The sequence below is a fragment of the Mus caroli genome, unplaced genomic scaffold, assembly GCF_978045245.1.
Source record: "Mus caroli unplaced genomic scaffold, Mus_caroli_1 scaffold_18, whole genome shotgun sequence".
Lineage (NCBI taxonomy): Eukaryota > Metazoa > Chordata > Mammalia > Rodentia > Muridae > Mus > Mus caroli.
Window position 1 is genome coordinate 29,543,992 of NW_028227273.1, and position 21,001 is coordinate 29,564,992.

The 21,001-nt window shown below is 41.1% G+C and overlaps 1 protein-coding gene across 5 annotated transcripts in view; it reads left to right on the top strand.

Annotated features, from left to right (window-relative positions):
• Nucleotides 1-21,001, top strand: part of Tmem232 (transmembrane protein 232) — a 251,427-nt gene that overhangs the window by 119,202 nt on the left and 111,224 nt on the right. For all 5 annotated transcript variants that reach the window (XM_021149603.2, XM_085832954.1, XM_085832955.1 and 2 more), the window contains one exon: nt 2,038-2,216. In XM_021149603.2, the coding sequence (XP_021005262.1) occupies nt 2,038-2,216 (179 nt within the window). The remainder of the gene's footprint in view (nt 1-2,037; nt 2,217-21,001) is intronic.

Consider the following 21,001-nt stretch of genomic DNA (forward strand, 5'->3'; position numbering starts at 1 on the left):
ATTCAGGGTTGCTTAATAGGAAATGAGCAAAAGAATGGCTTGGAGGCAGATAAAGTGTAACATACCGTTTGTCTGGACAGACATAGGGTTAAATGAAAGGGGCAGTTTACATTAATATTAGAAGAAAGAATTCAGCATTTACTCAAGAACGCCAGTCTCACATTCTTTGTGTAATATATTTGCAAGTGAGGCGGATGAGCCGAGACGGATGTATTCTAAAATGATATATTAAAACGACAGAGACATGGTTGTCTGGCTCTCTAATTTGGGATTTATACAGAGACAAATGACATACCATGGATTAGGAACGGCTCCGTGGTTTGCAGTAAGTCTGACTAAAAAGGTGAGTCAGAGTCTGGTGTAGCAGTTATTGCCTGGCTTTTTCATCCTGGCATCTTCCTACATGGGGCCAGTCTCTAACATCTATCTCTACCTCCTTCCAAATCACCCTGCTTGCAAGGTCCGGTGAGGTCTTCCCTTTTCCAGCTCCCTTCCTTACTCTACCAGCCTTCCCATTACATCATCTTTCAAGGATCTAGTGTTCTCCAAATTCTCATGTATGCCATCTCTGCTCCCTGGACTGGTCCGCCACTCAAAGCCACTGGCTGTCTATTTCCAAGAAAGAAAATAATGAAATCTTCACTCTTTTGATTATATTCTGGTTTTGTAGTGAGAAACATTACTACTCACCAATAGGCCCATTTTCCAGCTACAGAACTTTAAATATTGCCATCCCTTAGTTGTACATAACTTAGTTGGCATGGGGAGGAGCATCTTACTAGATGCCTGGCTTGCTTGCCTCTTGTTTGCCTCCCTCCCTCCCTCCCTCCTTCCTTCCTTTCCTTCCTCCCTTCCTCCCTAAGTGACAGTGACATAGACAGTGGATGTTTAGGATAGGAGATTAGAGGGTGCCCTTCTTCAGTATCTGAAATGTGTGCACACTTTCTCTTTCTTTCTCCTAGTCTTTCCCTTACTTTTCTGACCCTGTGATCTTTTCTTTCCCTGTGAATGAGTGTGTGAATTAGAACAGCCCTTGTCTGAATCAGGACACGTGTTGCATGGCATAGATCACACAGGGCTTTACCTACTTTATTGCTCATCAGTTGTGTGACAATAGGGAGCCTTCGAAACAAGTTGGTTTCCTGTGTTTCCTTTCATGTGCTAAACATATGGATATATATATGTATGTGTATATATGTATGTATATGTATATATATATGCACATACATATGTGCTAAGTAAATATAAATATAAGGCCTATATAACAGAAGTATAGCACAGATTAGAATCCAGACATAGTTGGGGCTTCAGTTTATGTCAATAAAAGTAATAATTATTATTCTTTTGTTTGTTTGTTTTGTTCAAGGCAGGGTCTCACTAGGTAGCTCTGGCTGTCCTGGAACTCACTGTGTAGACCAGGCTGGCTTCAAACTCACAGAGATCTGTCTGCTTTTTGTCTCCTTAGTGCTGGGATTAAAGGCACAAACCGTTATGTCTGGATTTTTAAAATAACAAATATTCTTATTGAAGTTTTGGGTTTTTAAAACCTTCCATCTCTTTTTGTAAAAAAAAAGTGTATTCTTCTTTTTCTTTTGAAAATTCAGGGTTTTCCCATAGGCCCAGTTTTTTTCCATATTATTCTTTAACTAAATTTAGTTTATCTTTCTTCTGAGGACTGTATTATTATTCTGTTATTCAAATTTATTTTTCCTGTCTCTACCTAAATCAGAATTATCGATGCTAAGCATTACCATATAGAAAATAGCCTAGCTAGGTAAAAAGAGTAATTGAAGAATAAATGACATTATTTTAATCTTGAGAGTAGAACTTAATATAGCTAAATTTCTAACTATTTTGTGGTGTTTAGGTTGGAGAGTGTTCTGAATTTCAATTTCTCTAGATTAATAGTGTTAATTATCAATTTGAATGAAATTGAGTTTGTCTTTTCATGCATAAGAAAGCATGTTCTCAAAAAATTGATATTATCTTCCTCTTCCTCCTCCTTCTCCATCATCATCATCATCATCATCCCTGCAGGTGAGAAGGTGATCTGGATTGGATACTATGGCATAGTGTATAACCTGGTGAAGATGTCATGGGAACTTCAGGGTGAGCAGGATCAGGATGGACTTAGAAACATGATATGGCAAACACTGCAAAAGATAAAGGATTATGAGCATGACCCACGAATCAAATGTGCATTAGTTATAGCCCAGGTAAGCCCTCACACTTGTCCTCCTATCTGCTGGAATCATGTTTAGCAGCTCTCCACGGAAATTGGAACTTCCACATCCAATGAGCAGTAGCGGCTTGTCATGGAGCCTGTCTCCTTGAGTTCCATGCTTACCTACTGTTGTTCAAGGATGAGAGCCAAGTTCTGGATGACATTATAAAATGAGACCCTTGAAACTTTTAGTATAAGCAGAATTAAGTAAACTTGACAAACACAGGCCAAAACCAAACAAAACTGCCCAAGCAGAGACTAATTCAAACATCGATTTTGGTTCATCAATATAGTGAAAAGTTCCGACAGCCGTGTAGTAGATACATGTCACCAAGCCACGGTTGCTCCCCTCTTTTCAGAAAAATATGGTGTAGAAGCTTGGTAAGTGATAATGTTTCAGGGACATTACATAGACTGCTGAGCCCAGGGTTCCTTCTGGGAAGGCAGGGGTGGGGGTGGGGGGAGGGGTGGGATTGATGGGTGTGGCACTATTTTCTGCAAGGAGTGGCCAGAGAGGTCAGCTGTCTTCTGTGGCCTCTTAGAGTTTGTAGAGCATCTGTGCAGGCCCCCCAGGCTCTTAGAGTCTTCACCGAGAAGCTATGCGTTACTTGGTCTCTTTGCCTTATAGATTTTTAATATTCCTATGTGTGTATTTAAGTATTTTGATTATTATGTGTTGTGGATAATTTCTTTTTTGGTCCTGTCTATTTGGTGTTCTTTATGCTTCTTGAACCTAAAAAGACTTAGGGAAATTTTCTTCTGTGATTTTGTTGAAAGTCATTTCTGCATGTTTGGCCTCAGTTTTGCACCCTTCTGTTTCTATGATTTGCTCTTTCATAGAGTCCAAGATTTCCTAGATCTTTTGTACTTAGATTTGTTTAATATTTCCTTTGACTGTGGTGTCCCTTTCTTCTATCTTGTCTTCTAGTCCATTTCTTCTATCTTGTCTTCCACATCTGGGATGCTTTCTTCCATCTCTTCTGCTCTTTTGGTGAGGCTTACCTCAAGCTTCTCATTTCTAGTTTTATCTCAGCCTCTGTTTTCTTTAGTAATTCTACTTCTACTTTCATCATGCCTTGAACACATGCAAATATCCCCACAGCCCATGCAGTGTGCTCCCTCAGTCTCATGCAGTACAGCCCATGCACTGTGCTCCCTCAGTCTCATGCAGTGTGCTCCCTCAATCCCATGCAGTGTGCTCCCTCAGTCCCATGCACTGTGCTCCCCCAATCCCATGCACTGTGCTCCCTCAATACCATACACTGCATACACACAGAAGTTGCTTCTAAATGGGTTATAAGGCATGAAGTAAAATTTAGGGGAAAATTTAAGCTGTTTGCAAAAACAGTAATGAAAAAGTATTAAAAAATAGAGTAATAGATTATCCAATCAAAACATAAAATTGATTAGTTCAGAAATTGTTCTTTGGAGCAAAGTAGACAATTTGTAGAATAGGTACCAATGGGAAAAATAGAAAAGTATTCATCACAAAAACTGGAGAGGTAAATGGGATGAAGCTCTAAGAACTGTAAAACTATTATTAGTTTTTTTTAAACAAGTTTATGCCAATGATTTGAAGTACAGAGTGTGATGGTTGGTCTTAATGTCAACTTGGTACAAATGTCAATCACATGAGTAGGGAGCCACACCTGAAGTATTGTTCTGATTGGCTATTGCTGTTGCCCTGGGCTGCTTCCAAGAGATAGAAGATAAGTCCCTACTGCTGAAGAAAACACCGTGAACTTTGGACAGAGGACTCTGAGGCCCTGTCCCAAACGCCTTCTCCCTGTGGGCAACCTTTATAGTCTTGGAAAGAACTATGCAGCCTGCCAAGTGGAAAGCAGCCAACAGTCTCACCCAGCCTTGAAGCCATTGGACCACAACTATGCAGAGCAAGGCAAGCTATTCCTAAGGCTATAGTAGTGGCGTTATACCACTAAGCAACAACTCTCTAATTGGACTTAAGGCTAACTCCACAGGGAACAAAATCATTCCTGGTACTGGAAACCTAGCCAACTTTGTAAGGCTAGTGAAATCATGGATTTTAGAAGACAAACACTACCAGCAGACTTCCCAACTGCATTCTAAATACTTATACTTAATCCCATAATTAGCGTAGCTCCCAGTTCTCACCAAAGTAGCTTCTCTTTGCAATAGACAGAGATCACCATGACTGGTCAATCATGTGAAGCTGAGGCCCATGGGGAACACCTATCACACAATTCCTGTACCTAGGGCTCAGAGAACATCAAAGGATGAGGGGAAGAAAGACTCGAGTGAGCCAGAGGGCCAGGAAGTCTGCTGTAAGGTTGCTTCTCTTAGGAATAACAGGGAAGCTCTACTCAATGATACTTCAAAAATATGGCCATCTAAACAGGACCTAGACGATGACAGCGCCAGCAGACATGCTAACATGTAAAGGGGAAATCTCCAGGGGCTATCCTTAGACAACAAACCAAACCAAACCAAACCAAACCAAACCAAACCAAACCAAACCAAACCAAACCAAACCACCAACTAAGGAGGAGGTTGAGAGCTATAGAAGGTAGTCTTTCCCAGGGATGAGCCTCTTAATTGGTCATTTAACACCAAGTGGTCAGCTCTGAAGTCATATACATAGATGCAACACCAAATAGAGCCAACAGGTTCTTTTAATCTATTTATTCAAGTATATATTTATGCACATGTATATTTACACATATATATGAATTAGGGGGAAAGAAGTCATAAATCTGACAGGGAGTAAGGAGCAAAGGACATGGAAGGAGTTGGAGGTAAGCAAAATGAATGAGAGAAAGTGAGTTAATTATATTTTAGTAATATTAAAAAAATTTCATCCTCCAAGGCTACAAACACATTTCTGAATTCTTAGACCATTCCAGAAATAACTGATCTACTATATATGATACGGTGGTTTTGATTTTGCTGAGCAGTAATTGTTAACGATTAAAGTCAAACATGTAACTAAAAAAGAAGAAAGCCTTGATTGCTATAATCAATGTGGGAAGGTGTAGGTGGCACTCCTGACCAGATAAAAGGGGTGTAGCCAGAAGGTAGAGTCTTCACCTTTGACTGGCTCAGCCTCCCCTTGGCTCTGAGTTGACTCACCCTGACCCTCTCACTTGCTTAGCCTTTGTTGATGTCAGACTGGTGTTCCCAGGCTTCTATTCTTAACTAAGGACACATAGCTCTCCAGGAACCTTCCAGGTGCTTGACACCAGGTTGCAGCTGCTAAGACATCCAGTCTCACAGTCTGAGCCCCCAGCGGGCTCCTCCAATGTGAAGCAGTTACTGAAGGACTTCTACTGCTGTTGTGTCCACCCCCAGCGACCAAGCAACTGATGGGTTCTCAGCTTCTTCAGTGTGAATTACTTGTTACTATTTTAACATGAATCCATCTAACAAATTCTTGTAATATATGTTCATCTTATAGGTTATAGTCATTTTTTTTTTTTTGAGAACCCTGGCCAATCAAGTGGGAGAATGAATGGGTTTCCGAAGAAACAAAAATGATCCAATTGATTTAGTGTATGTAGGAAACCAAGATGAACGTATTCATCATCACATCATTTAACATGGTACTTAGTCATGACCACATGTGCACTTAGGTGTGGCAGTTTTCCATTGGAAATGTGTCATGTAGGAAATGAAAAATGCAAAGAAGTTGTCAGAATTCACTGCTGGAGTAGCCATGATGCTGGAGTAGCCATGATGCTGGAGTAGCCATGATGCTGGAGTAGCCATGAACAGAAATAAAACAAGAATTTAAATTCCAGCTTCATGTAATCTTAGACTGTATGTTAGAAATTAAAACCCACAGCCTCAGTTCTTTTGGGTGCTCAGGGATACTAACCTTGCTCACAGGAAGAGCCACCACTGGACACACACAGGAGAGAGAAAGCCCAGTGACAGGCGATACAGAAGCCCAGGGCCCTGGTGCAAGCCGAAGGCCATTACAGAGATGCTGCCCTTGGGTGACCTTGAGTGTATTTATCTCTCAGTCCTTCTATGAAAGTGAGGCCAATAAGTCCTCACTGAATAGGCTGCCTGCGACTGTTGAGTTAATATTACAAAGTAAATATAATTTCTGCTAAACAAATAAATAAAAAATATAAAAGTTGTGCTTTAAAATCCCAGTCTTTTATTATCTCTAAGATGAACTATGAAAGAAGGGAACATTTATATTTAATATAAAAACTTAATATCAAATGTTGATAAACTTCATATGAAGAAATTAAAGTTGGGAAATATCTTTTTTTTTTTTTTTTTTTTAAAGATTTATTTATTTATTATATGTAAGTACACTGTAGCTGTCTTCAGACACTCCAGAAGAGGGCGCCAGATCTCGTTACGGATGGTTGTGAGCCACCATGTGGTTGCTGGGATTTGAACTCTGGACTTCGGAAGAGCAGTCGGGTGCTCTTACCCGCTGAGCCATCTCACCAGCCCGGGAAATATCTTGAGGGAACTGAAGATAGTCATATTACAAAGGAAAACAATTAAATTATCATTTCTCCTGTAGTGGTTTCTTCATTTCTTCAGGTCATGAGAATATGGTCCACAGGCTAGAAAAGCTTTCCAGAATTGATAGAGGACTGCGGATTTTCAGAACAGGACTTGTTTCAAGATTCCAAAATAAGGGGTGGGGAAGCTGAGCTGGTATCGCCAGCTCTTGCAGGGAGGAGCTGCTCTTAGCTTTGGACATGAGATTCTGCAAGTGAGCAGGTCTCCTTGTGGTCGCTCAGTTCTCCATCTTTGGGTGGTTAGGGTGAGCAGCACCGATGGCCTCTCAGGCCTGAGGCACCACCCTAACAAGCTGCTAGAAGTTCACCTCGAGGAAGGAAACTGTCCTGTTTCAGGCCATTTCCTTTAGAGGCATTTATAAGTATGCTGAAAAAAAACCTACAATTCGATCATAGTTCATGGGTGTTTTACAGCTTGCTTGTAGCAGTGAGTTTATTACCCACCCTCAAAAGTATCTAAATTTGCATAGTAAAAAAATGGAGACATTTGAAGTCACTGAGTCATTGTCCTGAAATTACAGACATGACGTTGCAGTGTTAGGGTCCATGAGTAGCTGAAGAAAGATATTGCAGATTCAAATAGCATGTAAAAGCAAAGAGCACTTGTTCCCAAATATAGGGGACCAACTCCATCATGATGGAAGGACCCCGACTGAATTCACGGATTCAAATTTAAAGCCCAAAAAGAAGAACACTGGGGGAGGGGTAGATGATCTATATCTTGATTGGTGGATTCTATCTCTGGGGGTTGTTGCTATGATTCAGACTAACTATTCTTTCTTCATACGAAGGAGGGCTACCTCTTGGCTACAAGTTTGGCTCTTACAAGCTGGGAAGGGGTCCCTTTTACACAAGCCTGCAGTTGTTCCAGTAACTGACTTGCCCAGTTCTGGGAAGCAGAAACTCAGGCCTGGTCTCCTGAGCTGTTAGTTTGTAGCCTGTCATGGAGTCAGCCTGGCTCAGGCCAATTCACTCCTTTGAGCAGGAACGTATCATCTGCCTGACACCTGGCCATTTACAAAATGCTGTCATTTCTTCTTTACATCTTATTTTCAGCCAGGTTAATTTCTCGTCATTTTAAACTATATATTTCTTTTCCTGTCGCTGAAGTTTCTTGCTCTTTCTCAGGCTTAAATTAGTCGTTCGATTTCGTAGTCCACTATTTTGGGCTTACCAAGTGTTGGCAGGTAGAAGAAGGTCACCCAGCAGATGACTGGATGACTCAAAGTCTGCACTCCATGTTCTTAGGACAAAATGAACGTTTAACTTGTCAGCTTTTTAATCCTCGGCATGATGTGATTGATAATCTGTAGGAACTACATAAGATTAGGAACTATTTCCCCTCCTTGGAAGAAAGCAGACACGTGACTGCCTGCTGGAATTAAGGTGTTTTACTCTTACCAGTTTGCCATTACGCTCTACTTAAATTTGATCTTTGTTTTCTTTTGACCAAGAGCTCCGAGTGAACGAGTAAGAAGAAAATCAAATGTAGTGAGTACCACTCCATCCCCTAGTTGTCCCTCTACTGGGAGCTGGGACGGGAATTCTCCATCTTCTCATATTCCTGTGGGCCTCACTCCTGACTTTGTATGGACTGTCTGGGGTGTAACAGAAATGACAGTCAGTGCTCAGGACAACTTTAATAGAGTTGGAGCCGTGTGCCTCTCATGGACCCATAGTCTTTCCTGCCTGTTTCTAGGACCTTTTTGATTACGTCTACTGTTCTCTGATGTGAGAACAGTGTCTATTTTCCATGCCACGTCACATCTCAAATGGACGACACTGTAGCCCCACAAGCCAGTTCACGTATGTGTATTCTATTATTAGAATTCTGTTTTTATGCATGTTTCCAGGGCCAATAGTTTGATGTAAGATGTTCCTCTGTTTTCAACATTTAGTAAATATCTATAGATAATTACATTTGAAATTCATAAGTCAATCAGGCAAAGCAAATACAGCAGATACCAGATGACGCAAGCAAAGCCTCATACCCAGGCAGTGAGCAGATGGTTGGGACAGTCACAAGCTCAACGGCTACACAAGCATTTTTGACACTTAGGTCGTAGAAGGGTCTCACTTATTTGAAACAGGAAAATGATGGGGAGGCAAGTTTTCTTCAGAGAAACCTCTAACTTAGAAATTTCTGAAAGCAGCTATATTAATTTAGTGTAAATTTAATTTAGTATTCAATTGGTATTTAAAAATATGTCATAAGTATAACACACATGACAAAGGACAATCACTCTAGGCCTGCCTTATATCAAGGTGACTTAGAATCAGATAGAGACAGTTAAGTTACTGAACAGCAAAAAAATTATCTCTAGACACAAATCCTGATTGCTAATGTATGAAGTATTTTAATTTATTTTGCATTTGATTACTGTTAAGACAGTACAAGTGAAGGAAAAGCTATATGTTTACTATAGGCTAATATAATTTTGAAGATAGCAAAATCCCTTTCCCAGCTTCCTCCTCAGCCCACTGTTGCCCATGTGCACCAGCTGGCTCCATCTTGGCCACCCAGAGCCCCCAGCATCGCGATTAGTGAGGATGAACCAGACCATGTTCTAGGCTTACTTTGTGTGCTTCATTGCTGTGCTGAAGAGTTGGAAAAGATGTTTATTCCTCAAGGCTGATTATGGATAGAATGAAAGACTTGCAGAAGATGTCATGAAAGGGATGTGAGGCTGTCATGTTGTGACCTTCAGTGTGCTTAGGGGATCTGTGTGTTCTTAACTGGCTGCATTGCATCAATCACTGAATAGATAAAATGATAGACCCATTCCAATGATGTAGAAAGAATGTCTTGATGACATCATAGTCGACACTGGGAAAACAATGTGAACCTTGCTCTCCTGGGCCAACCAGTTCACCTCCCCAGTGTTCATTGTCCCAAGCGGGCTGGTGAAAATGACCTCTGAAAGTATTGGATACAGGCAAGACTTTGTCGGATCTGAAATTCCAGACAAGTTTGTTGCTGGACGTGCCCTTGACTGTAACAAGCAGTCCAGGGATTTGAATCACGTTTGTGTCATCAGCGGAACCAGAAAAGGCAAGCACAAAGCCTGTGGCAATAGTTCAGTTTGAGTCTGCAAACACGAGGCGCGCCACTGACGTTGCCAGCAACACCATCAAGCGATTTGGTTCCATGGCCATCTGCTTCATAAAGCTTTTTGCAAGAATGTTGTAAGAATTTCTTGTTGGATCTTAGAAAGGTCAGTTGGCATTCTTGAACTTTTGATTTGCATTTTGGGCCTATTATAGGCAGATGAGCCATTCCCTCTTATAGATTGTGGTTCAACTTATGAATAAAACAAATCTTTTAAATTATCATTATTAAATAATAATGCTGATATTATATCCATAAGAAACATTTAAGTTGAAGATGTATTACAGTTTTAATTGGAATTTGAATTTTTATTTACTCAGGAAAGAACAGATCTGATTGGATATTGTTAATTGTGCCACTGTGCATTTAGAGCAGTCTGAAACAGTCAGTCTCATATCGGCATCTAAGAGGTTTTGCTCAGTTGAGTAATCCCCTATTTCAGCAATGGATTGGCTGTATTGTGCCACTTGGATTACTTCAAGGAATATTTTTGAGACACTGTGTGTGAGTGTGTGTGCGAGAGATATGTGTGCAGTATGTGTGTGTGTAGTCCTGGCTGTCTTGGAACTTACTCTGTAGACCAGGCTGGCTTTGAACTCAGAAATCTGTGTGTCTCTGCCTCCTGAGTGCTAGAATCTAAGCTTTACACCATCATTGCCCAGTTCTTTTTAAAACTTCAAATAAATTCTAAAAATTAAAAAGTAAGAATATGAAAATATACTTATCAAGTCCTTATAAACATATTTTGATTTAATATGAGAATAAAAGAAGTATGAAACAATAATCCACACATAAAAAAATGCAGTAGACATAGTCTTCAAACATATATCAATAATTGAAATGGGAGAGTAAATATGTGGGTAGCCCCATCAAAACACATTGCACATTCTAGACACTCACATAGATACTATCTTAGTGAGAAATCAACTATTGCTATCTTCAACTAGTATTTGAGCTGCAAACTTAAGTTATGGCTGTAGTCAATGGTGGAAGGTGGCTGGCTGGGTAAGAGAACACTTCACAGATGATGAACTGCCATGAGAGCCTTCCCCTGACTTGTACACTTTGGAAAGTTTGGATTATGCAGTAGGAGGCAGTGATTTAAAGGTACATTTACAATAGCAAAGGGTGGATATTTGGTCAGATTCATAAGAATAAAGAACCTAAATGGATTTCAGATTTGTTTGTTTGAAGAGAAAGCAATTTGTTTGGAGAGAGAGCTATCTTCATTGAATTTTAGTTGTTTGGTTACTTTGTAGTGTAGAATTGGCACACAAAATTTCATATATGTGTGTGTACACATATTTAAAATATTGAATTACTGCTTTGGAAATTGTGGTATACAGTGATTGCTTACATTTTTATTTGAGACTCTCTTATTGACCTCTTTGCGTAACTTTCCTGTTCTGAGTCTTGACTTGACCACATGACTTGATTTGGAAAATGACACATTTTATGCAAACTGACATTTGACAGAGGCATGCAAAGTGAAGTCTTTCATGTCTTCTCCTGGAACTTCGTCATGGAGTCATGGCCCAAAGTTCATTACTCAGTAGAAGATGAAATAAAACCTGGCTCCAAGCAGAGCCTCCCTAGCCCATCCCCTTCCCTGCCCTAGACTGGCCCATCCCGTCTCCATAGAACCTGACAACATGGAAGAGAGTCTGAGAAAACCACGAGCATCACTCTGCTGCTCCCAGCCCAAGCTACTAACGACAAGTTAAGCAAATGGTTGTGTTTAGGAGCAACACTCCTATACAGAGAGTTTTGAGTTTGAGAGCTAGAGCACATGGGATTTTATTTCACTACATTGGTGGTGTTATTTTGGTTTGCTTAAGTGCTTGGGACAAGGTTTGAATATGGTCAGATTGGCCTCAAACTTGCTTTATGGTAGACATTAGCCTTGAATTCCTGGCTGCCTCCACCTTTGAAGCAGTAAGATGATGTGCATCCTCTACTCTCTGGTTCAATCTTATCATTAAAAATGAAAGGCAGAAATAGTATTATTAAAAATGGTAAAACATTTACTGTGTGTCCTATATTTGCCTTAATTATCAGATTAGCATAAAATTATGACATGTGCTATTTTTACCTTTATTTTACAGATGAGGAAATTAAAAATTTAAATGAGGACTCATATTTTCTCCAAGATTAGCTAGCTTGCTTTTAGATACATGGTTACCCATACTGCTTGAAACCATACCTATATTATACTCTGTCTTCCCTCTTCTACTGAATTCCCTTTAATAAATCTTGAGTGGGTTGTGGGTGAGCAGTGAATATACATGTGGAGCCAGCCATGAGGAGCAAGCCAGTAAGCAGCACCCCTCCATGGCCTCTGCATCCACTCCTGCCTCCTGCCCTGCTTGAATTCCTGCCCTGACTTCCTTAGATGATTGTTATGGTTTCAATATGCTTGGCTTAGGGAGTAGCACTATTTGAAGGTGTGGCCTTGTTGTAATAGGTGTGTCATTTTGTGTGTGGGCCTTAAGACCCTCATTCTAGCTGTCTGGAAGTGAGTTTTCTGCTAGCAGTCTTCAGATAAAGATGTAGAACTCTCAGCTCCTCCTGCACCATGCCTGCCTGGATGCTGCCATGCTCCCCCAACCTTGATGACAATGGACTGAACCTCTGAACCTGTAAGCCAGCCCCAAACATATGTTATCTTTTATAAGACTTGCCTTGGTCATGGTGTCTGTTCACAGAAGTAAAACCCTAACTAAGACAACGAGGAACAGTGGTATAGAAGTGTAAGCCAAATAAACCCTTTCCTCCCCACGCTGCTTTCCTCTGAAAGCTGCTTTTTGTTGTGCTGTTCCATCCAGAAATAGCAGCCCTAACTAAGACGGAAATGGACAGAAGATCATGGGATGTTACTAACAGACCTGAGCATATTCTGGGGAGGATTTTGGAAGGACTTTGGAAATTTGGGCTGGGAAAAGCCACTGAGAGTGGGGAGCTCAGAGGGCTGTTCTGAAGGAGCTTGGGAAATAAGAATGTTGAAGGCAGAGTAGGGCCACAGGCCTCATCCAGCCGGATCAGTGCCGGGGTAGCAGGAGCGCAGGGTTGCCTGACACCCGCCAGCTACCCACGACCCCCGCCGCAGGATTTTGGGACTGCTGGTGAGTGGAACACAGCTTCTGCTCCAATCCAATTGCGCGGGACCTGAGACTGCATTAGTTAGGGAGGCAGAAACCGGCCTGAGTAGGGCCACAGGCCTCATCCAGCCGGATCAGTGCCGGGGTAGCAGGAGCTCGCAGGGTTGCCTGACACCCGCCAGCTACCCACGACCCCCGCCGCAGGATTTTGGGACTGCTGGTGAGTGGAACACAGCTTCTGCTCCAATCCAATTGCACGGGACCTGAGACTGCATTAGTTAGGGAAGCAGAAACCGGCCTGAGTAGGGCCACAGGCCTCATCCGGCCTGATCAGTGCCGGGGTAGCGGGAGCGCAGGGTTGCCTGACACCCGCCAGCTACCCACGACCCCCGCCGCAGGATTTTGGGACTGCTGGTGAGTGGAACACAGCTTCTGCTCCAGTCCAATCATGCGGGACCTGAGACTGCTCTGGTTGGGGAGAGAGAAATCCGGCCTACATAGGGCCACAACCCTCTTCCAGTCAGAAAAGCACCTGGGCAGCTGGAGCGCAGGGTCTGCTGACACTCACCAGCTACCCACAACACCCACCACAGGATCTTAAGACTTCTGGAGAGTGGAACACAGCTTCTGCTCCAATCCAATTGCACGCGGGACCAGAGACTGCATTAGTTAGGGAAGCAGAAAAACGGCCTGAGTAGGATCACAGGCCTCTTCCGGCTGGACCAGCACCGGGGTACCATCAGCTACCCACGACCCCCGCCACAGGATTTAGAGACTGCTGGTGAGTGGAACACAGCTTCTGCTCCAATCTTTAAACAGTGACAACGATAACAACTAACCCCAGAGATTACCAGATGGCGAAAGGTAAACGTAATAATCTTACTAACAGAAACCAAGACCACCCACCATCATCAGAACCCAGCACCCCCACTTCGCCCAGTCCAGGGCACCCCAACACACCGGAAAAGTTAGACACGGATTTAAAAGCATATCTCCTGATGATAATAGAGGACTTCAAGAAGGACGTTAATAACACACTTAAAGAAATGCAGGAGAACACTGCTAAACAGGCAGAAGACAATAAAGAGGAAGCACAAAAATCCCTTAAAGAATTTCAGGAGAACACTGCTAAAGAGTTACAAATCCTTAAAGAAAAACACGATAACATAATCAAACAGGTAGAAGTCCTTACAGAAAAACAGGAAAACACATCCAAACAGATGATGGAAATGAACAAAACCATACTAGACCTAAAAAGGGAAGTAGACACAATAAAGAAAACCCAAAATGAGGCAACACTGGAGATAGAAACCCTAGGAAAGAAATCTGGAACCATAGATACGAGCATCAGCAACAGAATACAAGAGATGGAAGAGAGAATCTCAGGTGCAGAAGATTCCATAGAGAACATCGGCACAACAATCAAGGAAAATGTAAAATGCAAAAAGATCCTAACTCAAAACATCCAAGAAATACAGGACGCAATGAGAAGACCAAACCTACGGATAATAGGAGTGGATGAGAATGAAGATTTTCAACTCAAAGGACCAGCAAACATCTTCAACAAAATTATAGAAGAAAACTTCCCAAATCTAAAGAAAGAGATGCCCATGAACATACAAGAAGCCTACAGAACTCCAAATAGACTGGACCAGAAAAGAAATACCTCCCGACACATTATAATCAGAGCAACAAATGCTCTAAATAAAGATAGAATACTAAAAGCAGTAAGAGAAAAAGGCCAAGTAACATATAAAGGCAAGCCTATCAGAATTACACCAGATTTTTCACCAAGGACTATGAAAGCCAGAAGATCCTGGACGGATGTTATACAGACACTAAAAGAACACAAATTCCAGCCCAGGCTACTATACCCAGCCAAACTCTCAATTAACATAGATGGAGAAACCAAAGTATTCCACGACAAAACCAAATTCACACATTATCTCTCCACGAATCCAGCCCTTCAAAGGATAATAACAGAAAAAAACCAATACAAGGACAGGAACCACGCCCTAGAAACAACAAGAAGGTAATCCCTCAACAAACCTAAAAGAAGACAGCCACAAGAACAAAATGCCAACTTTAACAACAAAAATAACAGGAAACAACAATTACTTTTCCTTAATATCTCTTAATATCAATGGACTCAACTCCCCGATAAAAAGACATAGACTAACAAACTGGCTACACAAACAAGACCCAACATTTTGCTGCCTACAGGAAACTCATCTCAGAGAAAAGGATAGACACTACCTCAGAATGAAAGGCTGGAAAACAATTTTCCAAGCAAATGGCATGAAGAAACAAGCTGGAGTAGCCATTCTAATATCTGATAAGATTGACTTCCAACCCAAAGTCATTAAAAAAGACAGGGAGGGACACTTCATACTCATCAAAGGTAAAATCCTCCAAGAGGAACTATCAATCCTGAATATCTATGCTCCAAATACAAAGGCAGCCACATTCATTAAAGAAACTTTAGTAAAGCTCAAAGCACACATTGCACCTCATACAATAATAGTGGGAGACTTCAACACACCACTTTCACCAATGGACAGATCATGGAAACAGAAACTAAACAGGGACACAGTGAAACTAAGAGAAATTATGAATCAAATGGATCTGGCAGATATCTACAGAACATTCTATCCTAAAACAAAAGGATATACCTTCTTCTCAGCACCTCATGGTACCTTCTCCAAAATTGACCACATAATTGGTCACAAAGCAGGCCTCAACAGATATAAAAATATTGAAATTGTCCCATGCATCCTATCAGATCACCATGGACTAAGGCTGATCTTCAATAACAAAATAAATAATAGAAAGCCAACCTTCACGTGGAAACTGAACAACACTCTTCTCAATGATACCTTGGTCAAGGAAGGAATAAAGAAAGAAATTAAGGACTTTTTAGAGTTCAATGAAAATGAAGCCACAACATACCCAAACTTATGGGACACAATGAAAGCATTTCTAAGAGGAAAACTCATAGCTCTGAGTGCCTCCAAAAGGAAACTAGAGAGAGCACACATTAGCAGCTTGACAACACACCTAAAAGCACTAGAACAAAAGGAAGCAAATTCACCCAAGAGGAGTAGACGGCAGGAAATAATCAAACTCAGGGGTGAAATCAACCAAGTGGAAACAAGAAAAACTATTCAAAGAATCAACCAATCAAGGAGCTGGTTCTTTGAGAAAATCAACAAGATAGATAAACCCTTAGCCAGACTCACTAGAGGGCACAGGGAAAGCATCCTAATTAACAAAATCAGAAATGAAAAAGGAGACATAACAACAGATCCTGAAGACATCCAAAACACCATCAGATCCTTCTACCAAAGGCTATACTCAACAAAACTGGAAAACCTGGATGAAATGGAGAAGTTCCTAGACAGATACCAGGTACCAAAGTTGAATCAAGATCAGGTTAATGATCTAAACAGCCCTATATCCCCCAAAGAAATAGAAGCAGTTATTAATAGTCTCCCAACTAAAAAAAGCCCAGGACCAGATGGGTTTAGTGCAGAGTTCTATCAGACCTTCAAAGAAGATCTAATCCCAGTTCTTCACAAACTATTCCACAAAATAGAAACAGAAGGTACTCTACCCAACTCATTCTATGAAGCCACAATTACTCTGATACCTAAACCACAAAAAGACCCAACAAAGATAGAAAACTTCAGACCAATATCCCTTATGAATATTGATGCAAAAATCCTCAATAAAGTTCTTGCTAACCGAATCCAAGAACACATCAAAACAATCATCCATCCAGACCAAGTAGGTTTCATGCCAGGGATGCAGGGATGGTTCAATATACGGAAATCCATCAACGTAATCCAGTATATAAACAAACTCAAAGACAAAAACCACATGGTCATCTCCTTAGATGCGGAAAAAGCATTTGACAAGATCCAACACCCATTCATGATAAAAGTCTTGGAAAGATCAGGAATTCAAGGCCCATACCTAAACATGATAAAAGCAATCTACAGCAAACCAGTAGCCAACATCAAAGTAAATGGTGAGAAGCTTGAAGCAATCCCTCTAAAATCAGGGACTAGACAAGGCTGTCCACTTTCTCCATACCTATTCAACATTGTACTTGAAGTCCTAGCCAGAGCAATTAGACAACAAAAGGAGATCAAAGGGATACAAATTGGAAAAGATGAAGTCAAAATATCACTCTTTGCAGATGATATGATAGTATATATAAGTGACCCTAAAAATTCCACCAGAGAACTCCTAAGCCTGATAAACAGCTTCGGTGAAGTAGCTGGATATAAAATTAACTCAAACAAATCAATGGCCTTTCTCTACACAAAGAATAAACAGGCTGAGAAAGAAATTAGGGAAACAACACCCTTCTCAATAGTCACAAATAATATAAAATATCTTGGCGTGACTCTAACTAAGGAAGTGAAAGATCTGTATAATAAAAACTTCAAGTCTCTGAAGAAAGAAATTATAGAAGATCTCAGAAGATGGAAAGATCTCCCATGCTCATGGATTGGCAGGATCAACATTGTAAAAATGGCTATCTTGCCAAAAGCAATCTACAGATTCAATGCAATCCCCATCAAAATTCCAACTCAATTCTTCAACGAATTAGAAAGTGCAATCTGCAAATTCATCTGGAATAACAAAAAACCTAGGATAGCAAAAACTCTTCTCAAGGATAAAAGAACCTCTGGTGGAATCACCATGCCGGACCTAAAGCTCTACTACAGAGCAATTGTGATAAAAACTGCATGGTACTGGTATAGTGACAGACAAATAGACCAATGGAATAGAATTGAAGACCCAGAAATGAACCCACACACCTATGGTCACTTGATCTTCGACAAGGGAGCTAAAAACATCCAGTGGAAGAAAGACAGCATTTTCAACAAATGGTGCTGGCACAACTGGTTGTTAACATGTAGAAGAATGCGAATCGATCCATTCCTATCTCCTTGTACTAAGGTCAAGTCTAAGTGGATCAAGGAACTTCACATAAAACCAGAGACACTGAAACTTATAGAGGAGAAAGTGGGGAAAAGCCTTGAAGATATGGGCACAGGGGAAAAATTCCTGAATAGAACAGTAATGGCTTGTGCTGTAAGATCGAGAATTGACAAGTGGGACCTCATGAAACTACAAAGCTTCTGCAAGGCTAAAGACACCATCAATAAGACAAAAAAACCACCAACAGATTGGGAAAGGATCTTCACCTATCCTAAATCAGATAAGGGACTAATATCCAATATATATAAAGAACTCAAGAAGGTGGACTCCAGAAAGTCAAATAACCCCATTAAAAAATGGGGCTCAGAACTGAACAAAGAATTCTCACCTGAGGAATACCGAATGGCAGAGAAGCACCTGAAAAAATGTTCAACATCCTTAATCATCAGGGAAATGCAAATCAAAACAACCCTGAGATTCCACCTCACACCAGTCAGAATGGCTAAGATCAAAAATTCAGGTGACAGCAGATGCTGGCGAGGATGTGGAGAAAGAGGAACACTCCTCCATTGTTGGTGGGATTGCAAGCTTGTACAACCACTCTGGAAATCAGTCTGGCGGTTCCTCAGAAAATTGGACATAGTACTACCGGAGGATCCAGCAATACCTCTCCTGGGCATATATCCAGAAGATGTCCCAACCGGTAAAAAGGACACATGCTCCACTATGTTCATAGCAGCCCTATTTATAATAGCCAGAAGCTGGAAAGAACCCAGATGTCCCTCAACAGAGGAATGGATACAGAAATTATGGTACATTTACACAATGGAGTACTACTCAGCTATTAAAAAGAATGAATTTATGAAATTCCTAGCCAAATGGATGGACCTGGAGGGCATCATCTTGAGTGAAGTAACACAATCACAAAAGAACTCACACAATATGTATTCATTGATAAGTGGATATTAGCCCAAAACTTAGGATACCCAAGATATAAGATACAATTTGATAAACGCATGAAACTCAAGAAGAATGAAGACCAAAGTGTGGACACTGTGCACCTTCTTAGAATTGGGAACAAAACACCCAGGGAAGGAGTTACAGAGACAAAGTTCGTAGCTGTGATGAAAGGATGGACCATTTAGAGACTGCTGTATCCAGGGATCCGTCCCATAATCAGCTTCTAAACGCTGACACCATTGCATACACTAGCAAGATTTTGCTGAAAGGACCCAAATATAGCTGTCTCTTGTGAGATGATGCCGGGGCCTAGCAAACACAGGAGTGGATGTTCACAGTCAGCTATTGGATGTATCACAGGGCTCCCAATGGAGAAGCTAGAGAAAGTACCCAAGGAGCTAAAGGGATCTGCAACCCTATTGTTGGAACAACATAATGTACTAACCAGAACCCTGGAGCTCTTGTCTCTAGCTGCATATGTATCGAAAGATGGCCTAGTCAGCCATCAATGGAAAGAGAGGCCCATTGGACTTGCAAACTTTATATGCCCCAATATAGGGGAATGCCAGCGCCAAAAGAATGGGAATGGGTGGGTAGGGAAGTGGGGGGCGCTATGGGGGACTTTTGGGATAGTATTGGAAATGTAATTGAGGAAATTATGTAATAAAAATATTAAAAAAAAATAAATATATTAAAAAAAAAAAGCAAAAAAAAAAAAAAAAAAGAATGTTGAAGGCAGTGAAGACGACGGAGGCTTGGCTTGTGGGGTTTCAGAGAGAAGTCTGAGACCCTTAAAGATTCTATGGGCGCCATTGGCAAGTTTGAATTAAGAATCTGTGATTCTTCTCAGCTGGGCTTGAGGAAGTCAGCTGTGACTATGGTGAAACCGGAAGTTAAATGGAACCGTTTGCTGGGACAGTCGATGCTGTTCAGCGGAAGCTGAGAGATTAGCAGGAATCAAGGAGAGACCACCACCACTGAGCTGAAATCTTCTGGGAAGCATTTCTTTAGTTTCAGCCCATAAAAGCTGTGTTCTAGAGATGGTCAAGGCTGTACTTTATGCCAGCAGATGAACCTGATCACATATAAGTCTCCCAGGTGGGATTGGTTTTGCAGGCATAAAAGTGTTGTGTAGAGCAGCTGAGTTTTGGCACTATGAGAGACCACTGGCGAAGGTGTAGCTTCAGTACCAGTTGAAGATCCCAGGACTGAAGAGGTCCTGTAGAGCGTTGAGAATTGGTATCATAAAGAGAGCCCAGGAGAGGCTAGGTCAAAGCGCAACCCAGTTACAATAAGAAATCCCAGCATTTTCGAGATGCCTGTGTCATGGGACAAGCAACAAGGGTAGCCTCAAGAGCTGTGGAGTGGGGTTACCCTGAGCCTGTGGACAGGCTGTGTGCGCTGCCGCCAGCCCTTAGGAGGGAGTCCACAGGATGGTGAGTGAATCCCAGAAGCTCCATGGTAGCACCGATGACCGAAGTTGATTTTCTTTTGTTTAGATTGTGACTGCGCCCCCCGGGGGGTTTTCCTCTTAGAATAAGAAAATATTTAACTTATTTTGATTTTACTTGAGTCTAGAGCTGAAAGACTTTGAACTTTTAAAGAGATTTTGAAGTTTTATAGAGACTCGGAGTTAAAAGGGAATTTTGATATTTTTTTTCCAAAAAAAGACTGAATTTTAAAGTGCTGGAATTTGTAAAAATTGTAGAATTTTTAAGTTTGTAACATAGTTTATGTTACACATTTATATACATATTTATAGTTTATATTACATATTTATATTTACTAATATGATAGCTTGAGGATGAACAAAATAGGAAAGGTTATTGTTAAACACTGATTATTGATTTATCAACTTGACAAGGAGTCAAATATGCTGGCTAGTTTTATATCAACTTTATACAAGCTAGGGTTGCTTTGGAAGTGGGAAACTCAACTGAAAAAAAAAAGCCCCACTAGATTGTCGTGTGAAGAGAGCTCTGATGGATCTTCTTGATTGGGGATTGATGAGGGAAGGCCCAGCTCACTGCGGATGGTGTCATCCTGGGGCTGATGATCCTGGGTACTCTAGGAAAGCAGGCTGGCCAAGTCCTGAGGAACAAGCCTGTTAATAGCACTCCATGGCTTCTAAATC